This window comes from Vanellus vanellus (genome assembly GCF_965231255.1).
Source record: "Vanellus vanellus genome assembly, chromosome: 2".
In the NCBI taxonomy this organism is placed as follows: Eukaryota; Metazoa; Chordata; class Aves; order Charadriiformes; family Charadriidae; genus Vanellus; species Vanellus vanellus.
The window spans coordinates 76,804,181-76,827,772 of NC_138906.1; the positions used below are offsets into that span (position 1 = coordinate 76,804,181).

Consider the following 23,592-nt stretch of genomic DNA (forward strand, 5'->3'; position numbering starts at 1 on the left):
CTACAAAATAGTGGTACTGCTGATGCTTTGCTCATTGTCATTATTAGGTTATCAACCTTTCTTTTTCCTTTTTTAATCTTCTTTTTAGAGGTTTTGATATGAAGTATTGGGGGGGGGGGGAATAAGAGACGTCGGTGTCAAGGGTTGAATTTCTTTTTCCAGATGGTCCACTTATTTTCTCATGGTTACGGTTTAAATACTGATTTCTATTCCCCTCACATGCCTCATTTCCTAACAGTTGCTGCAATTGCCAACAGTGGCAACCTTTCCCACCAGCTCTGCTCCTGCATCTCTTGATGTAGCTGAACTAATGATCAAAGGCTGCTATTCCTTCTCCAGATCCTTTTCTTTCTCCTCTGTCGATAAAAATCAGGATAATTTTGAGGGAGGATCAAAATGGGAGAAGTGCTACTGAAAGGGGGACTGAAGCTTGAGACTCTGCTTGGAGCGGGAATACTCCATGGCCAGGTGCCAGCAGGCGAGGACTACCCTGGTCACCCCACCAGGGAGAGCTTGTTCTTCCACTGTGGATGTGTGTGTCCCAACAGCAGTAGGACAGGGAGCAAGGAGGTTGCATTTGGCTGCTCCACTGCTTGACTTAGAGCAACCTTTCAAAGCAGTGGTTGCTGGTGCCAGAGCAGACCAGGTGAAATGCTTGGGGTAAGTTTCGGACTCCTGAATGTTGTAGAATGGTTCAGGCTCTGGCTGGTGCCTCCAAAATGGTGATGAGCTGGACTGAGCAATGTGTTTTCTCCTCATTGCTGGGACTCTGGAGAGGCACAGAATTAGAAACTTGGTTTAGGTTATAAGCAAACACTCGGCACCTTGAGGTTATGAGAATTGGTTGCTTTGTATCCTAACTAAAAAAAAAAATAAAATACCACATCCCATACAACTCTTTCTACAGTAGTAGAAGCAAAGAGGCAAAACAATATTTTAATTTTCTCTTAAGATGGAAAGAACATAAGCAGAAATATTGCCACTTTATGAAGCTGTAATACCAGGTCTGTGTGAAATGGCAAAAGGACTGTTACTGTGCTGCTCACTGTTCTGCATGAGGAATGTCTGGAAAGAGCAGCACAAAAGATCACAGCACCCTGAAACAGTGATCATTGCAAAGAAGACATCGTTTTGCACATAATGTGCAAAAGATATCCACATCTTCTATTAAACACATGTTCCAGGATTCATCCGAGTGACAGCTCAATGTACTGCTTGTTTCTGTCTAACACTTCCTATTCCTTTTTTTTTTCCTTGTCTCTCTCAAGCTAGTTACAATAATGCAAAATGAGCATTTTCAAGTTCTGCCGGGAGTTTCAAACCCACGTGTTTCTAGCACCACCCGCTGCTTTTAATTCTAATAGGACTTTTAACTGCTTTTGTCTGTGCTTTATTTCCCCAGGATCTACTAACGTTTAAAGAAAACCTTTATTAAGTAAATGGAAGATGGAGTTCAGGTATATCCGTCCCTTTCTTTTGCTGAGCATGTCGATGTTTCCTGTGCAAAGAGATCTTTTGGCTTCTGCTTAGTCTTAATGAGGAAACTGCTAAGTTGCTTTAAAAGTTAAAAAGTGAGCAGTCGGTATTTTACAAAAACTTGGTAATTTTAACTCTATAATAAAGACCTATGCAATAACAGAACTACACTAAAATGAGACGCTCCATCTTTAACAGGTTTTGTAGTCTTTGCTAATCATTTAAACAGTGAGGAACTACTTTCAGTGTAATTGGCTTTTAAAATCTTAATTAAGAGCCTTATGATTGAATGTTTATCAGGACAAGAGGCTTTTATGTGAACAGGTAGAGTGAATAGGATGAATGGCTGGCTTGCAAGATATCCTGAATGACCGAATGGCAACAAAGAGATGTCTGAGGCCAGGGAATAAATATGAAATGATTGTCAGCATGGGTGTTTCAGGTTCAGGCAGTGATGCCCAGGATTTATTTCTTTTTTCAGAGTGTACAGCCTGCGAAGTACCAAGTGAATGATCTTGCAGAAGTGCACAGGCATTTGTCGTGGACTCTGGCTGCTCTGCCAAGTTGTGGCTACTCTTGCTTCTCTCTTTCTGGTGGGAGCTGGCTTTTTACCCAGCTGGGGGAGGTTGCCAGACCCTCACAACTCTTCCATGGGTGCCAGTACAACAAAGGTAATTTGTAGTAGTAGGGCAGTGGCAGCTAGTTGCCCACAAAGCGCAGGGCAATAAAGAGGAAGCTTTGTGAAGGAAGTCATTTGGCTTAGTTGCAGCAAGTAGATGAGAAGGGGGAACACAGAGGGGGTTTTGATTACCTTTCCTTGGCTTCTTTTTCTGTGTAGATTGAAACAAGTGCAGGTTCGACACCAGTAGTTTATAGGTCAAGTTCCAGGCTCCCTGCCTTCCTTCTTTGGTTTCAGCAAAGTCTTGTGTGGTTTCAGTGAGGCCGCTAAAATGGGGCATGGATTTGCTCAATAAGGGATTAAGAAGGATTCGGTGTTCACAGACAGAGAGCGGCAGATGGAGGAGCAAGTCCTGCCTGTAGTGAGCTTCAACAGCCTCTCCTGCTCCTCAGTCTTTGGGATCGTGGCATGACATACTTATGTGGTCCCAGAGATGGCAGTGCTGTTGCATGTGCTGACAGGTGGCGAGTCATCTCCTCCTCACTCCTCATATGATCTACTTGGGGTCAAGGAGCTCTCTTCCTGCTATTCATGTGTCTGTCTGAAGAATGAGGTCCTGCTCGAGATGAATAAATTGTGAAATAACTTAATTTTTCCTTTGTGCTTTCATCCTTTGTTATTTTAATAGAGATATAGTAACAGTCAGCTTAGCTTTAGCATGGTGAGAACTGGTGATCGTCACTACTGTATAGTAAATGTCCTCTGAGATCAGAAGGCAGAGAGAAAGGAGTGAGTCATAGATATCCTGCAGAGAACTGAGCTACAAGCAGCAAGGAAGAACTAAAGAAAAGAGGCCTTTTCTTACAAACTTTAGACTTCAATAAACAGCTGAGTTGCACAGTCTCCTATTACAAAGCAGTAGGTAAGGAGGGAAAGAAGAATGAGAGTATTTGAGAGTATTTGAAGTGGATAGATAATGTATTTTAGCCAAACATTTTTGTAGCTAAGAAGTAAAACTGGATATAACCAAACAGCAAAGGAAAGTAGCTCTGATTCTGGACTTACTGAAAGATCATACCCCTTTTCCGCAGCCAGATGTTTTTATTCACCTAGTTGTTTTCTCATAGTCTTCTAACTTGTCCACTTTGCATCTTTAATAAGGAAGAGAACTTGTGACCTGCTAAATGCCAAAACCCCTGAACCCTGAATATACGTGCGTACATACCTTCAGACTGGCTGCTATGCTGTTCCCCTCCCCAACTCCCCATCTTCAACTCTTGTTAGTTTATGGTCAGTATCAAATTGTATATAAGAGATTCTTAAAATCTATTTATAATATTGACCATAGCCAAGCTGTTGTGAAGTCCAGATTTTCAAACATGTTGTAAACCCAAATCTCCCTTTATAAACATCGAATCCACTTCAATATAGTCATTGCCTAGACTGACAACATTTTTACCAGGTACATGGATCATCAGCATTTAAGTAGTTCCAAAGATGGCTAGCAAAATTGGAGGAAAAAAAAAACCCAAAGCCAACATAAACCTCTAGTCTCCTTCCTGCACTCTCATTTTCTTCTTCCTGTAAACGTGACTTCAGTAACATGTTTAGGGATAGGATCAGAAAGGACATATGTTCTGTGACTCCAGGACAGACTAATCAAAGAAACTCAGTATTAAACACTTGTATCTGTATCCATTTAGGTACACTTTTTCCTGTCAAAGGGCTTTTATTGATGCTGGAGGTAAAGTCCACAGGTTGGCGAAATAGCCTGCCAGTTGGTTAAGGGATAAACTTGTTGAACTCTGGCACAGTCTTCTGAACACATCAATTTGAATGTTAGTTAAATTGGCAGATGGTTAACCCATGTCTGTCTGGGTGCACTGCTGTGTTAATAAAGGGCTACAGCTGATCAATGTAAGGAAGACTTTCTGTTCCTGCAGCCTTTTTTGATAGCCAATTCCATTTTGTATTGTTCAGATAGATTCCTTTTTTACTAGCATAAAATTTTTGAAGCAAATTCTGTAATTCTCTCTTTTTGAAAGAATTTCTGTATATAACAGAAAACATTCTTTCCAATTCTTTCTGTCATCCAAACTCGGTAGCCCTAAAATACCAGGAACTTGGATTTTATTAATACAGAAGGGCTGTAATAGGACATAAAACCAATTGATATTACAAACATTTTTACAAGACAACTAAAACCTTCTATCTGCATGAAATGAAAGAGTAGTAAAATTAATTGGATATAGTTGGCATTCTTCACACTTCCTGCCTACAACTTTTAGACTTGCAACAGAAAATAATTTTTATTTAAGAAATAACAGCAATGAGGATGTTTTCGAAGTAGGCAGTAGAATTTCTCAAAAATTCTCATTAGGTGTGTATAAAAAGGCAGAATTTTCGTGTTGGGTATGATTTTTAAATGATGGTTCTGTAACTGAAATGTTGACAGTTTAAATTAATAATTAAACATTCTACCAGTTTGCATTTGAGATAATCATTGATTTTTCAAATGTGACTGGTAATGAAATCTGTCATATATGATGTTCTAACATGACAGCTGTGTCTGTAAGTTAGAATGGGGAAAGTTGGGGGGTTTTTGTTCTATTTTTACTAAAATAGAGAAGGAATGTTGATATATAAACTGCTAACATTTTAAAAATAGCAAAAATAATTAACATATTTTACAATTTAACCAAAGAAAGCTGAGACAACATGCTTTTGCCCTATTGAAACAAGCCGGGATTATTAGACTTTCTTGGCTTTTGGTTCCAAACTCTGTTCGCATAAACCTGCTTTTACAAAGCATTATAGGGTTGGGTTAGGTTTGATTCTTTGGAGTGGGGTTTGAGGTTTTGTTTTGGTTTTTGGTTGGTGTTTTTTTTTTTTTTTGATGGAATTACCTTTTTTTGTGGTGGAGAGTTTTTCTTTCAGAATATTTTGACCACCTTTTTCTCCCCCCCCCCAAGTGTCTACAGGCTGTTTTACAGCCAGCTCTTTCCAAAGTACATTTTGAAATTAGCCTTCACTTACGCTGCCCTGATTGGAGAACCAGGCTTTCAGACTGAAGTGTTTCTACATAGAAGTGCACAAACTTGAAAAGATCACCAAAAACAGGTAGTCTGTGTAGTTGTTTTAATTCCTAGATAAAGATGTTAATGTTGCATACAGAGATTTAAACCATTAAGTAAAATGTGCTGTGTTTCTTATTTGTTTGTCCTGGACAGAACCTGTAGGGCTCTGATTTATTCCAGAAACAGCAAAACATTAGTTTACCACTACTGCCATTTAGTGGTCTATATATGATTATCTGGTATATTACTGCATAGTTTCTTTGTCATCTGGCAGGATTAAATCTAGCACTTTACATACTAGAGAGTGATAACGTTGTGTTCTCCAAAGGTTAATTATGTTGCAGCTAAAGCAAACTTCTAAAGCAACTTTCTTGTAATTTTTAGTATCTTGGTTTTTGTTGTTCTTGTTTTATTCAGTGCAGGTACAAATACCTTTACTTTAAATGTCTTTAAAAACCAGCATATTTTTTTCTCCTCTAGTCTTGCACAAAACCCAAGCAATGGGATTTTTCTTCCAATTGTTAACAGGCAAACGCAAGCTGTTTGCGTTCCAGCAATTCACCTGCACATGACTGCAGCCACCATGCAAGTCAGCCAGAAGGACTTTGAAAAGGCTCAAGAACAACTGAAGCTTTTGAAAAAGGATCCTGGGAATGAAACTAAGTTGAAGCTCTACGCTTTGTTTAAACAGGTAGGTTTGACTTATTTTGTTTTGTAAGGGGCGTTTATAATCCGAGGGGATGGACCTGTAAAATATTTAGTTAAAATAGGCATTGTTCAAATGTATTGTGTCTTAACAAGCTCTTCATTTCAAGTGCTCAAATTCTGTTCTTGAAATGCCAGCCCCTCAAACCCTGTCTGAATTCTGAGGGAAGCCAAACCTGTTTCATCTTATAAATCATGCTGTGAATAGAAACCTATATTCAAAGAAATAGAGCCAATTTACATCAATTGTGTGATGCCTTCCATATAATATAGCATATATTGATGCGGCTCTGGAAAATGGCTTATGCCTAGAAAAAAAAGTGTGCCACACGCTTCCTCTTAAATTTATTGTGTCTATAGTCAGTCAGCTGGGCCTATAATATAATGGTGTTGGCATTTTAAGGTTGATTTCTGGGGTTTTTTTTCTTTCTTTTTTTTTTTTTTGTGTGGTGATTGTAGTGGTGGTATAGTTTGTTTTTTGGTTTTGTTTTTTTAAATTCAAGGAACTATTCCACACTTTGAGTGAAGGTTATTCTTTACTACAGCATGGAAGGAGACCTTTGTAGAAATAGCTGCAAGTCCTTAGCAGGGTTTGTACTGGTATTTGGGGGGAAGTATTTGTGTATCAAGATTGGCTGCAAGGTCAGTACAGGCTGTGGCTTGTTATATTGAAGAAGGCAATCAATCTCTCCGTTAAATAAAAACTTAGACAGCTGACTGTTCGAGGTAGTTTTATTAATTAATATTAATGAGCTCATAAATGTATTCTTTCTTTCCTGCCTCCCACTTGAAATGTTTCTCTCTGATAGTGTACTTTTCTTCTGGAAAACTGATCCTAGAATACTTCGATAGCTCAGACTCTTGCAGTTCAACTGGTTCAATGCTCTTGCTCGTAGTAGGGCCAACTTTGAAGTAAGGTCCAGCTGATTAGATCCTATGCAATGGTTTTCTCACACAACTTACAAGTCTTTTACGTATAAAACTTCCACAGTTTTTGAGATAGGACAACTTAACATGCGTTGGCATTTTGGAAACTAGTGTCTCATATTGGTTAGGTGCTTCTGAAAGCCCAGCACCAGGTATTAAGAAATAGCACATACTGAAAACTTCATGGTATGTGAACTGTCTGAATATTGCCCAACCAAGGCATATGAACATTAATCAAAGGTTGAAAGAAGTTTTGTTTCACTCTTTTCAGGCTACTGAAGGTCCCTGCAATTCTCCAAAACCAGGTATGCTGGACTTCGTCAAGAAAGCCAAGTGGGATGCTTGGAATTCTCTTGGCACTCTGTCTCAGGTGACAATACTTATAATTTCACTTAAATACTTTGTAGATTAGTCTACCTTGAAATGCCATGTCTGTAAGTGAATGGCTGATGTCTAAACATATTACATACTCATTGATTGACTGCTTTAGACACCGAACCATTTTGCACTGTATTCTACAGTCATTTCACTGCTTCAGTGTTTGGAGGTGGTTTGTTGTTTTGTTTTTTTTTTTTTTTTTAACTTTGTAAGCCTAGTTCTACATTATTACTACCAGCTTGTACCAGTGTAAGATATCTTACATATGTGTTGACTTTCAATATAGCGTTTTTCACAATGTTCTATTCTGCTCTTCCCTTTAAGAAAGATGGATTGAGTTTCTCAGTTCTTACAACAAAGACCAAGTTTGTGAATCCAGCATATTGACAACTTTGTCATTTTAAAAAATCAGTCTCTTATGCCACTGACTAAAAGACTAGAAAAAAGTGGTGTATTGAGAGCCTCTCATTCTTTCTCAGTATATCTTAACATCTTTAATACTTTTTGTAACCTTTAGAGAAGTCTTTACTTCAGATACTACAGTCTGCATGAAAAAAGAACATTTGTAAGTTTGACATCGCATATAGCTACCACAGTTTCTTCAGCTACTATTAAACGAAGGAAGCATACGCTTTACAAACCAGCGGTGTCACTGCTGCATTAGGCCTGCAGGAGTAGTTTCTGAGGTCAAAGATATTACTTAATACAGAGGGGGTTTTTTGCGTGTTTTCTTTTAAAAGAAATAATTTCATGAACATAACATATTCTAGTGCTGCTTTGGGCTTTTCAGGGTGTGTTTTGATTTTTTGTTTGTTTGGTTTTTTAGATGGCTCTGCAGCTTTTAGGAATAGCCAAGAAACGCTTCAGCAAAAGAATCTGCTCTTGAAATTATAGTGGAGAGGGAGTAGACAATTTCGTGTGCTACAGATTATGGATTATAGAATTGTTCAAAGTATATCATCCTTTCGAGAAAATAGGTTGTAACAACCAAGAACTTACAATTCTTTTAAGTCACTGCTTACTGTAGAAACAGGGAGGCAGGATTCTTTAGGCTTCAGCATGCCATGTTTGTGCTAAATGAAAACCAGTGTCTTCAAGCAATTTTAAAATGCCATAGACCCACTTCAGCTCTCTTATTTTCAGCAACATGTGTTCTAAAATAAATTTTTATTTTTTTTTTTTATTTTGTTGGAGAAATGTCCAACTGGAAAGAAGAAACAGAGGGTCCATACAAATGTGTAAATGCTGGGTATATGACAAAGGTCTCTCTGGTAGTCTTTGGTGTGGATGGGGACACGTCTCCAACAAAATAAATGTCATCATCCGAACATCTACGCACTTTTATTTTGTGGATCCATTGCTGCTGCTTTCCAGATGACTTTAAGCATGCTCTACAGTGTTTAAATACAGCGTGTTCTTCTCTTCCGAACTAGAATGCTTTCTAATTGAGGGTTGTTTTTTTTTTTCTTTTTGTCCTGAAACACAGTCCCCTATCCTCTCTCCCCCCAGGTACCTATTTTATGACTAGCATAACAAACTGATTTCCATTTCAGCCTTGGATAATCTTGTGTGATTTTTTTTTTTCTTTTTTTTTCCCTTTTCTTTCATTATAGGATAATGCCAGGCAGAAATATGCTGAGCTTGTCTCAAGTTTGGTCTCTGCAGAATCTGCTGGCCAAAAGAAAGATGCTTCTCCAGAAGAGGGCAGACATGATGGCTATGAAACAATACTGGTTACCACCAAAAACAATATCACAAAAATAATGTTTAACCGACCTGAAAAGAAAAATGCCATCAACCATAAGGTAAAGAAACTAACCTGGGAAGAGTAATGATTTTTTCCTTTCCTGGGCAAGCTACTTAAGTTTTTAAAGAGTCATTACTACAAGTTTAGCAAAACTGACTGAAGCATGGTGGTCTGAATTTTATGAGGGCTTGGTATCTTGACTCAGATGACAACCTAAGGAATAAATATCTAGTACAAAATTAAACCATTCAGTTAAAATTTAATGGATTGGGCTTTCCTGTGTCTTTTTGGTTTTGTTTTTGGGTTTTTTTTTTCCAATTTATTATAGGATTACAGTCTGCACTAAACTAAAATGGCAAACTGCAGGAAGACTAGCCTGTTTTGTGGATACAAGGTTTGCCTGTAGCCTTGTGTATAACAAAGCATGTGTGCAGCCTACTTTGGCTCAGCACTGTTATGCATATGTCTGGATAGTCTTCTGGTTCTCATAGCTGTCTTCATGAGGGAGTCTATCCTGTTGGAAACGTGATCATCCTGTTTCACAACTGCAAAAATACCAGAACAGGGACTACACCCCATTGCTGCAAATTCATTAATATATTATTTTGCCCGCCTTAACTACTTCTCAGTTTTTAAAACTAGCTGTTTCCAGTTATTGTCTGTTTTCCAAAGGACCTTATTTTGTCCTTTAGATTTGCATCAGAAGTCTTGAGCATTGCAACCATGTGCCTTCATGGTCAGAAGTGCCTCACATGTAATACTTAACTTTCTGTGGATGCAAATTTTTTTTCATACTTAAAAGGATCATAGTTAATCTGTCTCTCAAGCTCCTTGTTGTCAGTATGAATCTCCTTTTTTATGATGTCTTGCAGCATCACATTTGTACTTTGTTGATTTTCTTCTGATGCAGATGTACAGAGAAATTATCAAAGCACTTGAAGAAGCTGGAAAAGATGATTCTACCATAGCAGTTATTACTGGTAACGCACTTCATATACCTCTTTCAGATTTGTTTTATATTACGCCAAAGCACAGTACTGATGTGAACTATCTACCCGTATTTAGATTTAGATAGAATTGTGTAAGGGATGAAATTCTTTCTTCTAGTATAGACCAAAGATTTTCCAAAGTGTTTTGGCAAAATTCAAGGTGGTGTTTCAAATTCTTTGGCAAGCTTGCTGTTATATCAAAACATCTTTCTGAAATGAGAAGATAGACATGGAATACTCTTAAGAGTTTTATGGCTTTTAAGTAGCTGATATATCTGCACTACAGCATCTTCACTACTGCTTTTGTGGTTCATTGGTATGGGTTTAGTCAATTTTCTCTGCTGCTGTGATACACTAGAACATACTGAAAACAGGGCCTCAAATCCTGCACTGGCATGGCCAATAGAAAGTTTACACTGCATGTTTACCTATGATCATTGGAAAAAAGTGATGCTTTATATTGATTTTTTAAATCTTTTTTCCTGTGACTGCCATAGGACAGGATTCGCCAGGCAAGCTGCAACCTGGCCCAACTGTATACATCCCAGTCACCAGATGTGTGCAGCTGGATGACTGCAGTGACAATGTGAAAGGGCAGCCCAACTCATGCTGCCTTTAAAGTCTAGCTGCTCTGGAGACATATCATTTGGATCCTCTAGAGGACCTGTTGGTCCATCTCTGATGATGACTGAGTGACACAGTGGCAAGAGCAGGCAGAAGGGAAAGAATGGCTGAGAGCAGACGCTGCCTGTCTGGCCCATCCTTGTTGCAGATAGTTGTGCATTTAGGAAGTTAGCCAAAGTTTGAGCTTTGGCTGGTGGCTAAGTAGTGTGGACGCAAAGTGAATGTGGGCTTAAGCCCATTTACTCGTTACTTCTGAGGTAATACGTATTCTTCTCCACTTTCTTCTTTACCAGCACCTTGTATTCCCAGGATGCTGAGCTTCCTTTCAGTAGCAATGACTAGGCACAGCCCTTGCAAAATGAGAAGGGTAATGCACACACTGGAATGTCTAACACGTGTATAGCTAGGAGTAAATGGCAAACGCCTCTGCACAAATCTTTCTGTTCCATTTTACATAGTAAGAGCAATGCAGCGTAAAGTAATGGATATGCTAACCAGTGAAGGGTCTCATCCTGTGAATGTCCTCATGGAACATAGGATGATTTAGGCAATTAAATCATGCAGTCAAGCTTTTAAATACTCCTTGCTTTTTTGATGGTGCCTCAAACTGACTTATACGTTCACTAACAGGTTATCTGCTTCTTATTGAAGAGTATATATTTCAGTACAATGATTTCAGTGCAGTGCTGTCAGTCTTATCCTTAGAATGCTATACCTTTTTCCTTAATTGGTCATAAAAAACTTCTACCACATATTAAATAGGTTATTCTGTCTACTTTTGATTCCTTCATAAGTTTGAAGGGAGATGCATAAACTTCCATGTCCATTTTCCAGTTTAAAAAAAAAAGCTTCTCCCATCTTACTGTGTGAATGATTGTGAATTGACAGGAAAAAAAAACCAACAAAACAAAACAACAACTGAGCAAGTATGGAAGGAAGGAAATAAAATATATTTTTTTTTTCCATCTGACACTGTTATGGAAAAAAGAATTATTTTCTTTCCCCGTCAAGTCTTTCAAATTTAATATTCTTTGGCTTTTTGCCCATTGCTTTTCAGTGAATTGTCAGTCAAAAATTATTTTTAAACCGTAGATGTCCTTTAAGGTAATGTTGAGACAGTCCCTCTAATTACTTAATAAGGTTAGACACTTAGAATGAATTTTTTTTGTAAATATAATAAATGGAAGCTTCTCTGGTCTTACCTACTCAGAAACCATTGGTGCATTTATTCATATGTGTTCTCTGCAGGAAATGGAGACTACTATAGTAGTGGAAATGATCTGAATAATTTTGCTAATATCCAACCTGGGGAAATGGAGAAGATGGCAAAAGATGGAGCAGTATTACTCAAGTAGGACATCTTGGTTTCATATATCCATAAGTTACTGTAATGGGTAAAATATAATTTGCAGGCATTGTTAGAAAACATGACAGCAGGCGCCCATTTATGCTACAATACATCCATTGAAATCACTGTGTCTAAAGCCTCACCATGTATATAAACACAGAGATCGTGTGGGAGAAGTAGTATTAATTGTGTGAAATAAATGAGGAAATGAGATGAGTATTATAAATCTTCTTAAGTACAGTGATGCTAAAGACTCAATTTTGTTTTTTAGTCCCTGAAGTACATGCAGATATAATGACAAAAACATTATTTTGACTGTATAGTTTGCAAGCTGCAATGAAAAATTTGTGGGTTTTTTGCTGTCCAACATTGTCTACACTGGCAGGACATGCCAAAATACCTTCACTGTCAGACTTCTTTGAATAGAGGTGAGGTGTGATGAACTTGTTCAAAATAGACCAGGAATTCTGAGATCTTGGTTCCATCTTTGAGTCTGAATCTACCTGTTAAACTAATTTATTTTCTATGCCAAGGAGATCGGGTGTGTCATCTGACACAGTGGCTGAAATATTTTTTTGGGACAAACAACAGGTTTCTTTCATCCCTATTGAAGCAGATTTTGTCTTCTCTTTTACTTCTGTATGTGATGTTTACGTCTGAGGGATGCTTGCAAGTTGGATTGCTCCCTCAAGCACTTGCAACTGATGGAAAATCTAAAATACACAGAAAAGCAAACAATATTTTTGATTTATATTTTAAAGATGAACTGCAATTAAAGTACTCGGTTTTGCAGCTTTTACTTAGGCAAGCTGTCTGTGGATCACAGCTGTTCCTACAAAGTGATAATCCTGCAGTCCAAATCTGTTGCAAAGATTTTATTCAGTGGTATCTGGCAAGTGTTCCAGCCTGCAATGTTTTGTAGGTTGTTCAACACGCATAGTTTCACGTGGACTTTATGGTCTTTCATCTTGCTCTTCTGAGAAGACTGTATTTGCTATGCTGTTACTATTACACAAGCACAGTGCTTTCTTACGACTGAAGCACAAAGATGCCAGAGAAGTGGAGTTCTTACAACATGGAATCACGGAATTTTCAGAGTTGGAAGGGACCTCTAGAGATCATCTAGTCCAACTCCCCTGCTAAAGCAGGATTGCCTAGAGCACATTACTCAGGACTGCATCCAGGCGGGTCTTGAAAATCTCCAGAGAAGGGGACTCCACAACCTCCCTGGGCAGCCTGTGCCAGTGCTCTGTCACCCTCACCATAAAGAAGTGTTTCCGTGTATTTGAACGGAACTTCCTGTGTTCTAACTTGTGCCCATTACCCCTCGTCCTGTCACTGGGAACCATTGAAAAGAGCCTGGCTCCATCCTCCTTCAACCCACCCTTTAGATACTTATACACCATAATAAGGTCTCCCCTCAGCCTTCTCTTCTCCAGGCTACAGAGTCCTAGCTCTCTCAGCCTTTCCTCATAAGGGAGTTGCTCCAAGCCCTTAATCATCTTAGTTGCCCTTTGCTGGACTCGCTCCAGCAGTTCCCTGTCTCTCTTGAACTGGGGAGCCCAAAACTGAACACAGTATTCCAGTTGTGGCCTCACCAGTGCAGAGTAGAGGGGGAGAATGACCTCCCTCGACCTACTGGCCACGCTCTTCCCTATGCAGCCCAGGATTCCATTGGCCTTTTTGGCAACAAGGGCACATTGCTGGGCCATGGATAATTAACTGTCTACCACGATCCCCAGATCCTTCTCTTCAGAGCTACTTCCCAGCAGGTCCACCCCTAACCTATACTGGTGCCTAGCATTCTTCCTCCTCAGGTGCAGGACCTTGCACTTGCTTTTGTTGAACCTCATTAGGTTCTTCTCTGCCCAGCTCTCCAGCCTGTCCAGGTCACTCTGGATGGCGGCACGGCCCTCTGGGGTGTCAGCCACCCCACCCAGTTTGGTATCGTCAGCAAACTTGCTGAGGATACACTCTGTCCCCTCATCCAGGTCATTAATGAATATATTAAACAAAATTGGACAGAGTATTGACCCCTGGGGGACGCCACTGATTACAGGCCTCCAACTAGACTCTGTGCCGCTGATCACAACCCTCTGAGTTCTGTCCCGCAGCCAACTCTCAATCCACCTCAATGTCACCTCATCTAGCCCATACTTCCTCAGCTTCCTAATGAGGATGTTATGGGAGACAGTGTCAAAAGCCTTGCTAAAGTCAAGGTAGATGACATCTGCGACTCTCCCCTCATCCAGCCAACCAGTTATAACATCATAGAAAGCTATCAGATTGGTCAAGCACGATTTACCCTTGGTAAATCCATGTTGACCACTTCCAACACTGCTCACTTTTGAAAAATACTATTTTTTGAGAATGTACTTTACACTTCTTGGATGGTGTAGTGGCTGTCAAGTGAAACAAAGCACTGTTTCTCAAACCCGGGCAGAACAGCACTTGGAAATTCTGTACTGTGGTAGCGTCATAATTTTGGTGCCTGCTGGGGCTTCACTGCAGAACAGAATCTGTGAAGGGAATGGATATCCCATGGGTGGACTTGGGATGGATGTATAGGCAGATAGTCTTTTGCCCTGTCTATCTGTTCTTGTTAGTGAGCTGTATTCAGTAACTGTAGCTTAAGAGGACAGCACTTTCATAACTTGATTGCAGGAACTAGGAAAGCTGTGCTGACATGTACATGCTTGATTCTTAGTGGGTTAGGAAATGCAGGTATTTCAAATAGTTCTTATTTTCTTTGTCAGAATTCATTTGGGAAAGGGACAAAAACATATGCCGTGTAGAATCTTGCTCAAAGTTTTTGTTATGCAGTATCTAATCACCTATTTTGAAAGTTGTTTATATTTGATGAAAAAGACTAGGATGTCTCTCTCACATTGTGTCTTTCCTTCTCTCTAGAGAGTTTGTGGGTCATTTTATTGATTTTCCCAAACCACTGATTGCAGTGGTAAACGGCCCAGCTGTTGGAATCTGTGTAACAGTCCTTGGATTGTGTGACATTGTCTATGCTTCTGACAGGGTAAGTACATTACATAGCTGATCCCAGGGCAGTCTTTAAGCCTCTTTCTGTAGGAAATATTATTTTGGTTTGGGGTAATCTGACAGAAAAGTACACACAGATGTAAAGGCTTTTTATATCATGTCAAGGAACACCTATATTAATTACCATCACAGGGGTGCATCAGCCGGTGGTTAACATGCATGAAATTTCCCTACTGTAGTTGAGGTTATCAAGTTACTAACTCCAGTTTAGAAACTCTTTACTGTATCAGTGGGTAAAGTAAAGAGTAGCTGATGTGAAATAATGGTTATAAGGCCCCTTTCCAGTGTGGGAAGGGGAGCAAAAGATTATTATGAAATGGAAGTGCAGTAACTGGCATTTTATCTAATCTGTGTCCCAAGTAACTTTGTAAGAGCTTTGGTTTATTCAGCTTAAGTTTCTTTTTAAGGTAACTTGCCAAATACATAACCAAAAGCTATATTAAGGCATAGCACAGAATCCCATTTTATGGCTTATTTTTTATATTTTATACTGTTCATTTGTATAAGGTTATTAAACAGATACAGAACTTAGCCCAAGGTCTTAATTAATTTTAGGCAATCTTTTGCTTGCAGAATCATAGAATCATTTTGGCTGGAAAATACCTTTAAGATCATCAAGTCCAACTGTTATCTAACTCTACCACTTCTAAACCATATCCCTGAGCACCATATCTAGACAGCTTTTAAATATGTCCAAGGATGGTGATCCCCAACACAGAGGGACTGGTGGAGGATGTTAAGGTTGGGGGCACCCTAGGCTGTAGCGATCATGAAAAGATAGAGTTCAGGATCATGGGTACTACACACAAAACAACAAGAAGCAAAATCACAACCTTAGACTTCAGGAGGGCTAACTTTGATCTTTTCAAGAAACTGCTTGGGGAGATCCCGTGGACTAGGGTTCTGGAAGGCAAAGGGGCTCAAGAAAGCTGGTTGGTATTCAAAGACCACTTCCTCCAAGCTCAGGATTGGTGCATCCCGAAGAGCAAGAAATCGGCCAAGGGACGCAGAAGGCCTGCCTGGTTGAGCAGGGAGCTTCTGAACAAGCTCAAGTGGAAGAAGGAAGTTTACACTCAGTGGAAAAATGGCCTAACCCCTTGGGAAGATTACAAGAATGCTGCCAGAGTGTGCAGGAATGAAACAAGGAAAGCCAAGGCTGCCTTGGAACTAAACCTGGCAAGGGATATCAAACAGGAGGGGCTTCTTCAAGTATATTGGAGGCAAAAGGAAGACCGGAGAAGCTGTGGGCCCACTGTTGAATGAGACAGGAGCCATGGTGACGGAGGATGCGGAGAAGGCGGAGTTATTGAATGCCTTCTTTGAGTCGGTCTTTACTACCCGGCTGAGCCCTAAGGAGTCCCAGGCCTTGGAGAAAGTAACGGGGAAAGAGGAAGACTTCCCTTGGGTTGAGGAGGATCAAGTGAGGGACCAATTAGGTCAATTAGATATTCACAAGTCCATGGGCCCTGATGGGATGCACCCGAGAGTGCTGAGGGAGCTGGCAGAGGTCATTGCTGGGCCACACTCCACCATCTTTGAAAGGTTCTGGGGAACAGGCGAGGTGCCTGAGGACTGGAGGAAAGCCAATGTCACTCCAGTCTTCAAAAAGGGCAAGGAGGACCTGGGGAACTGCAGGCTGGTCAGCCTCATCACCATCCCTGGAAAAATGATGGAACAGCTTGTTCTGGGCGTCATCTCAAGGCATGAGGAGGAAAAGAAGGCTATCAGAAGTACTCAGCATGGATTCACCAAGGGGAAATCATGCCTGACAAATCTGATAGCCTTCTATGATGGTGTGACTGGATGGATAGATGAGGGAAGAGCGGTAGATGTGGTCTACCTTGACTTCAGCAAGGCATTCGACACGGTCTCCCACAGCATCCTCATAGGGAAGCTTAGGAAGAGTGGGTTAGATGAATGGACAGTAAAGTGGATAGAAAACTGGTTGCAAGACAGAGCTCAGAGGGTTGTGGTTAGGGGCGCAGAGTCTAGTTGGAGGTCAGTGCCGAGTGGTGTTCCCCAGGGGTCAGTACTGGGTCCAGTCCTGTTCAATACATTCATCAACGACTTGGATGAGGGGATAGAGTGCACCCTCAGCAAGTTTGCTGATGATACAAAGCTGGGAGGGGTGGCTGACACACCAGAAGGCTGTGCCGCCATACAGAGAGACCAGGACAGGCTGGAGAGTTGGGCGGAGAGGAATCTTATGAAATTCAATAAGGGCAAGTGTAGGGTGCTGCACCTGGGGAATAACCCCATGCAGCAGTACAGGTTGGGGGCTGACCCTGCTGGAGAGCAGCTCTGTAGAAAGAGACCTGGGAGTCCTGGTGGACAACAGGATGACCATGAGCCAGCAATGTGCCCTTGTGGCCAAGAAGGCCAATGGCATCCTGGAGTGCATCAAGAAGAGTGTGGCCAGCAGGTCGAGGCAGGTCATCCTCCCCCTCTACTCTGCCTTGGTGAGGCCGCACCTGGAGTACTGCGTCCAGTTCTGGGCTCTCCAGCTCAAGGAGGACAGGGAACTGCTGGAGAGGGTGCAGCATAGGGCTACCAAGATGATTAAGGGACTGGAACACCTCTCTTATGAAGAAAGACTGAGGGAATTGGGTCTCTTTAGTCTGGAAAAAAGATGGTTGAGGGGGAACCTGATCCATGCTTAGAAATACTTAAAGGGTGGGTGCCAGGAGGATGGGGCCAGTCTCTTTTCGGTGGTGCCCAGTGACAGGACAAGAGGTAACGGGCACAAACTTGAGTATAGGAAGTTCCACCTAAACATGAGGAGGAACTGCTTTACCTTGAGGGTGGCAGAGCACTGGAATGGGCTGCCCAGGGAGGTGGTGGAGTCTCCATCTCTGGAGACATTCAAAACCCGCCTGGACGCGTTCCTGTGCAACCTGCTCTAAGGTGTCCCTGCTCTGGCAGGGGGGTTAGACTAGATGATCTCCAGAGGTCCCTTCCAACCCTATGATTCTATGATGGTGATTCAACCACTTCCCTGGGCACCATGTTCAGTCTTTGATAACCCTTTCAGTGTAGAAGTTTTTCCTAATGTCTAACCTAAACCTCCCCTGGCACAACTTGACACCATTTCCTCTTGTCCTATTGGTTGTAACTTGTGAGAAGAGACCAACTCCCACCTCTCTGCAACCTCCTTTCAGGTAGTTGTAGAGAATGATAAGGTCTCCCCTCAGCATCCTTTTCTTCAGACTAAACAACCCCAAGTCCCTCAGCCACTGCTCATAAGACTTATTCTCAAGACCCCTCACCAGCTGCTTTGCCCTTCTCTGGATCCTCTCCAGCACCTCAATGTCCTCCTTATACTGTGGTGCCCAATATTGAACACAGAAGTGTCTATGATGGGTGGTACGTTGATTCCTGCCTCAGCACTGTGTCACGTTTTTCCTTAAGGTCCCTGCTGGATTGAGTTTGTCACTATAAGACTTAAGAAAATTGAGCTGCAAGGGACCAACTACTTTTGCTTGCCCCATAACATGATCAGCTAGGACCATGTCACACCTGACATATGCTTGTATAATGTGCATGATTTATGCAGTCTATTCCAGTCCCTAGATATCTTCTCTTACTAGAGAATTGTTGGGTTCTCTCTCTTGCTCCTCTCCCATATGATCTTTTTTTGCTGCAGGGTGAACCTATTGTTTCTTGTTCCTGAATTTAAAGAATAGACTATCCTCATCCTCCCTTACAATAGCCATCAGTGTACTTAGACTGTTAGATATATCTCAGCTTTACATCTACTGTTTCAATCTTTTCTTTTTTTGAGCTAAACAGCTGCAATTCATTCAGTTTTTCCTCATGTGCTTTCTTTTGCCTGCAGTAATGTTGTTCTGGCTCCTTCCAGTTGTTCTGTGTCTCTTTAAACATAGTCGTACAAACTGGACACATCACTCCAGCTCATGTCTTAGTGATGTTAAGTAGAGCAGAACAACTTCTTCACGTTCTGCAGACTGGATTTCTGTTTTGACATCCCACAATGTTACTTAATTTACATACTTATGATCTGCCATAGCACCTGGAGTAAAGAGTTGCCAGTTAAACAGTTGTCCCTATCGTATATGTATACTGTATACCAAGTTATTCTTGCCAAACTTTTAACTTGTCTGTATTAAATAGCAGCTTCTTACTCATACCTCTTCAGTTTATTAAGACTATTTTGTATTCTCATCACTTCCCCCTCAGCATAATATCTCCTACAGCCATAAGACAGTATAGATTTAGTTGAAGTTTAATCCAAATAACCATGTAAAGTTTTGTCCTATTAATAGTATCCTTCTTTCTTGAAGGACTCATACTTTGAGATTCATACTTGAACTTCCTTTTACTACTCTTATACTTAATCATTGGTAAATGCATCTTAATTTTGCCTCGTAATTCTATTTTTTTAATCCCTGCATGCTTGTATTCATTTCATACTTATTGTCTGATGTAGTTTTCACTTGTATTATTTTCACTTGTATTTAAAGTCAGTGATGAACTCATGATTTAGCTGAGACAATCTGTTAGTACCTTCCTACCTGCACTGGGACAGCTTTTGCTTGTACCCTTTGTAACAGGATTTCTGTAGGGTCTAACAGCTTTTCACTTAGATCAGTCTTCAGAGAACTTTTCCATTAACTTCAAGTTATTGAAGCCTTCTAAAAGGTGATTGTTCTCTATTCTTCCCTTTCCAGAATTGTGAAGTCCAGTGCAGTAAGGTTATTCTCATCCAAATTACTGCTTAATTTCACATTCTCCAGTAGTTTGGTTGGAGTGCCTTAGGCATTGACTACCTACTCCAGACATGGCCACCTTTGCTATGTCCAGGATCTGGTTTTAATTCTCAGCCAGGTATTCCCAGAGCAGATCATTACCAACCACATTTACAGGACACTGCACAGCCCAGTCTGACAACAAATAAGGATTTTGAGTGGACAGTTAACATTGCCTTCTGCACTGGATTTTCCTCCGGTTCCTGGGGCACCAGTTTGTACCCCTGGTATAGTTCATCTCCCCTTGCTAAAGCAGGGCCAATTACACTAGCCTGTATCCTGGCAGATGTTGTCTAATCTTTTCTTACGATGATATAATTGTCACTTTCTTTCTAGGAAGTCTGTTGATCTGTCTTACTGTACAGCCATCTGCAGTAATGTAGGAGATTATTACCTTCTATTAGAGTGAAAGCTGCATTGGCAACTTCTGCACTCTTTGTGTATCAGTTCATATTTTTAAATAGAAATAAAGGCAATCATTTTGTCTTCCTTGCTTAAAGTCAATGTAAGTTGTCAAAACATAAAGTAGTGCAGTTCAGTTCTAACTTGCAATTAGGATATTGTTTTGTACGGTTGCATGATGCATTTCTGCCATAGGTTCTTTTTAAATTTGCATAAAATTTGAGGAAATAAGATTCAATGACTTGAATTTTTCAGGAGTAGAATAAGTTGAAGGCACTAAGTTGTGTGCCTTCAGAAAGCAAATTGCTCTTTACCTCTTAAGTTATTTGAGCTATGTATTTAATAACTTTTAGCGCAGATGTGTGTGAACATCTTTTCTGTACAGATTTTGCATATGCAAATTAGTTTCTTTAAGCACTGTATTCAAATAAGGTAACTTCAATGGGGTTGTTACGATAAGGGAATTGAATTATACAGACTAAGTCAGCTCTTAGGTGCATTGAGAGGATGAAGCAGTGTTACCGGATGGTATTTAAAGAGTATTGTTCAAATGTATTTCTGGTGAACTCTGTCACAGTAAAAACTTTAAAATGAAAACTAAATTCTAGTACATTAGTCTTGTGCTCTGTTGTGAGATTTGCTTTGTTTTGTTCTGTTGTTTGGTTTTTTATTTCTCCAGGCTACATTTCACAGCCCATTTAGTCAACTTGGACAGAGCCCAGAAGGATGTTCCTCTTACCTGTTTCCAAAAATCATGGGCTTAGCTAAGGTAAGAATGTCTACACTGTATGTGGGACCACGTGACATTTGTGTGTTGGTACCTCCACCAGTGGAGCAAGTGGAGTCACAGCAAGAGCCCTCAAAGAAAGCTCCTGTTTGCATCTTTTGAAACAAAGATCAAGAAATGTAATGACAGTGTCAGCACAGGCACTGTAAGAGAGTATTGACCACTTGTAACGCCGTACTGTGATACTGATGAAGGTTGTTTTTTTTCCTCTTGCCTTCCTCCACATTCTTGAGATAATTTCTGTATGGCGAAAGGCAGTATCTTTCTTCCAGCAATGGGAGTGAATGATGCAAAGAAGGATTAAAAAAAGAAAATAAGAGCACTCAGAAGAAATGTCTTGGTAGGCTGCATTTATCAGGCAGGGGAGCAAGTGTTGTGGTGGTTTCTGCCAACCCTGTGGGAAACTTGTATTCACCGATTATTCCAAATGCATGTGAAGCAATCCATTTATATGTTTACTTACAGACTTTTTAGATTACCTGTTTTGTTCTAATATATATTGGTCTTCTGTCCAGACTCTTATTTTCTCTGTCTATTCTAAAATAAGGAAATTAAATAATATTAATTAAAAAAAATAGGAAAAAAAAAAGAGAGCAGAATCTAAATTTTCTTTTCTTAGAATGGGGTAATTCCCTTTCTGCTTCTTTTGATGTCCCACAGAAAAAAAAATGGATAGTTTCAAACACTGCATTAATATAGCGCATTTTTTCTGAGCAGAGTTTAAATCTGTAAGGAGTAGAGCCAGTGCTTCGTGAACATCCAAGTATGAAGGGTAGTCTATTCAGTGAGATATAACCTACCAGTATGTGTTCTAGAAATCTTGAAGTCACTGCAGGAAGTAAACACACACATTTATGATGAGGTAATTTCAGGTGACAACCTTGGAACTCTGCTCACAAAGACACATAGACTCTTGGTGAACAAAAGGAGCTGGACAGCAGTCACTAGTGATGTACCCCAACGGTTGATACTGGGTCTAATACTTATCTGATCTCTTCATTGTGGCCCAGTTGATGGGACTGAGTACACCCTCAGCAGATGATACAAAACTGAGAGGAACGATTGATACACCAGATGCATTGCCATTCCAAGGGACCTGGACAGTCTGGATAAATGGAGAATCTCATAGACTTTGGCAAAGGAAAAGGCAAAATCCTGTACCTGGGAAGAAATAATCCCACACACCAGTGCATGCTGGGGGCTTACTGGCTGGAAAACAGCTTTGCGGAGAAGGACCTGTGTGTCCTGGTGGACAGCAAGTTGCTCATGAGCCAGCAATGCACCCTCGCAGCAAAGAAGGCCAGTGGTATCCCTGGGTTGTGTTAGATGGAGCGTTGACAGCAGGCTGAGGGAGGTGACTCTTCACCTCTGCTCAACATTGGTGATATCACAGCTGGAGCACTCTGTTTCGGGTCTGGGCTCCATCTACAAGAGAGACATGGACATACTGGAGCAGGCCCAGCAAAGAGCTGCAAAGATGACTAAGGCACTGGAGCATATCACATGTGAGAAGAGGCTAAGAGAGCTGGGACTGTGTTTCCCGGAGCAGGGAGGGCTTGGGGGAATCTTACCGATGTTTATAAATACCTGATGGGAGGGTGTAAAGAAGATAGAGGCAGATTCTTGTCAGTGCTGCCCAGTGACAGGACAAGAGGAAAGGGGTACAAATTCAAACACAGAAAATTCTATCTGAATGGAAAAAAAAAATTATAGTGAGGGTGGTGAAACATGGGAACAGGTTGTGCAGAGATGCTGTGAAGTCTTCATCCTTGGAGATACTCAGAACCTAACAGGACACAGTCCTGGGCAGCCTGCTCCAGCTGACCCTGCTTAAGCAGAGGATTCGAACTAGACAATATCTGGAGGTCCCTCATCTATTCTGTGTTCTTTTCAGAGGGCAGACATTAAGGAGCAAGAGAGTAAAATAAATGTGACTTGGAAGCTTGTACGTCTCCTGTTAGATTACTCAAGTCTTGTGTCTCATTGAATCACACTTTCTACTTTTCTTTATGTAGGCAAATGAGATTTTGCTTTTCAATAAAAAGCTGACTGCAGCAGAAGCCTGTGCCCAGGGAATTGTGACTGAAGTCTTCCCCGACAGCACTTTTCAGAAGGAAGTTTGGACAAGATTAGAAGCTTATGCAAGCCTCCCCAAAAATGTCAGTATTTTAAATTTATCTCCACTTTGTAAGCCTGTAACATTCCCAGTCCTCCTGCCAAACCTATCCTGTTACTTGGTTTCACTTCATCCTTAATTGAAATAGCAAGGCTCAGTATATTTTCCTTCAAGCACAGATCTGTCTCTGTCTCTCTTGCATGGTGAAACAAACCTTTCTTCTACCCTGGCTGAATCTAAGACAGTGCACCAGACAGAGATTCAATGGCTGAAAAGCCTTAAAAACTAATTAATCCTCTTGTAGTCTGTGTGTGAATGCCTTGGGTGCCTTCTCTTAGATTTTTATTTTGGCAATAGTTTAGGTTTAAGAGCCTTACCACTGGTTCTACAATATTAATTGTACTGTGTGCACTGCAAGTGCTCAAGATGAAGCTGGGTGGCTTTACTTTTTGCTGAATTCATTCATCCTGCTCACTAGTTGAGGTTTTTGAGTCATAATGGTATTAACGTTATGTTGGACAAGAGGAGACACTCCTGCCAGCTGCTGATAACATAGGTTTCATTTGGCACTGCAGAC

General features: G+C 40.7%; 1 protein-coding gene across 3 annotated transcripts in view; it reads left to right on the forward strand.

Moving 5' to 3' along the window:
• The window catches only part of ECI2 (enoyl-CoA delta isomerase 2), a 38,515-nt gene that overhangs the window by 14,109 nt on the left and 814 nt on the right, over positions 1 to 23,592 (forward strand). For all 3 annotated transcript variants that reach the window (XM_082479284.1, XM_082479285.1, XM_082479286.1), the window contains 8 exons: positions 5,701 to 5,863; positions 7,076 to 7,174; positions 8,796 to 8,987; positions 9,840 to 9,909; positions 11,791 to 11,893; positions 14,801 to 14,921; positions 20,792 to 20,881; positions 22,915 to 23,058. In XM_082479284.1, the coding sequence (XP_082335410.1) occupies positions 5,701 to 5,863; positions 7,076 to 7,174; positions 8,796 to 8,987; positions 9,840 to 9,909; positions 11,791 to 11,893; positions 14,801 to 14,921; positions 20,792 to 20,881; positions 22,915 to 23,058 (982 nt within the window). The remainder of the gene's footprint in view (positions 1 to 5,700; positions 5,864 to 7,075; positions 7,175 to 8,795; positions 8,988 to 9,839; positions 9,910 to 11,790; positions 11,894 to 14,800; positions 14,922 to 20,791; positions 20,882 to 22,914; positions 23,059 to 23,592) is intronic.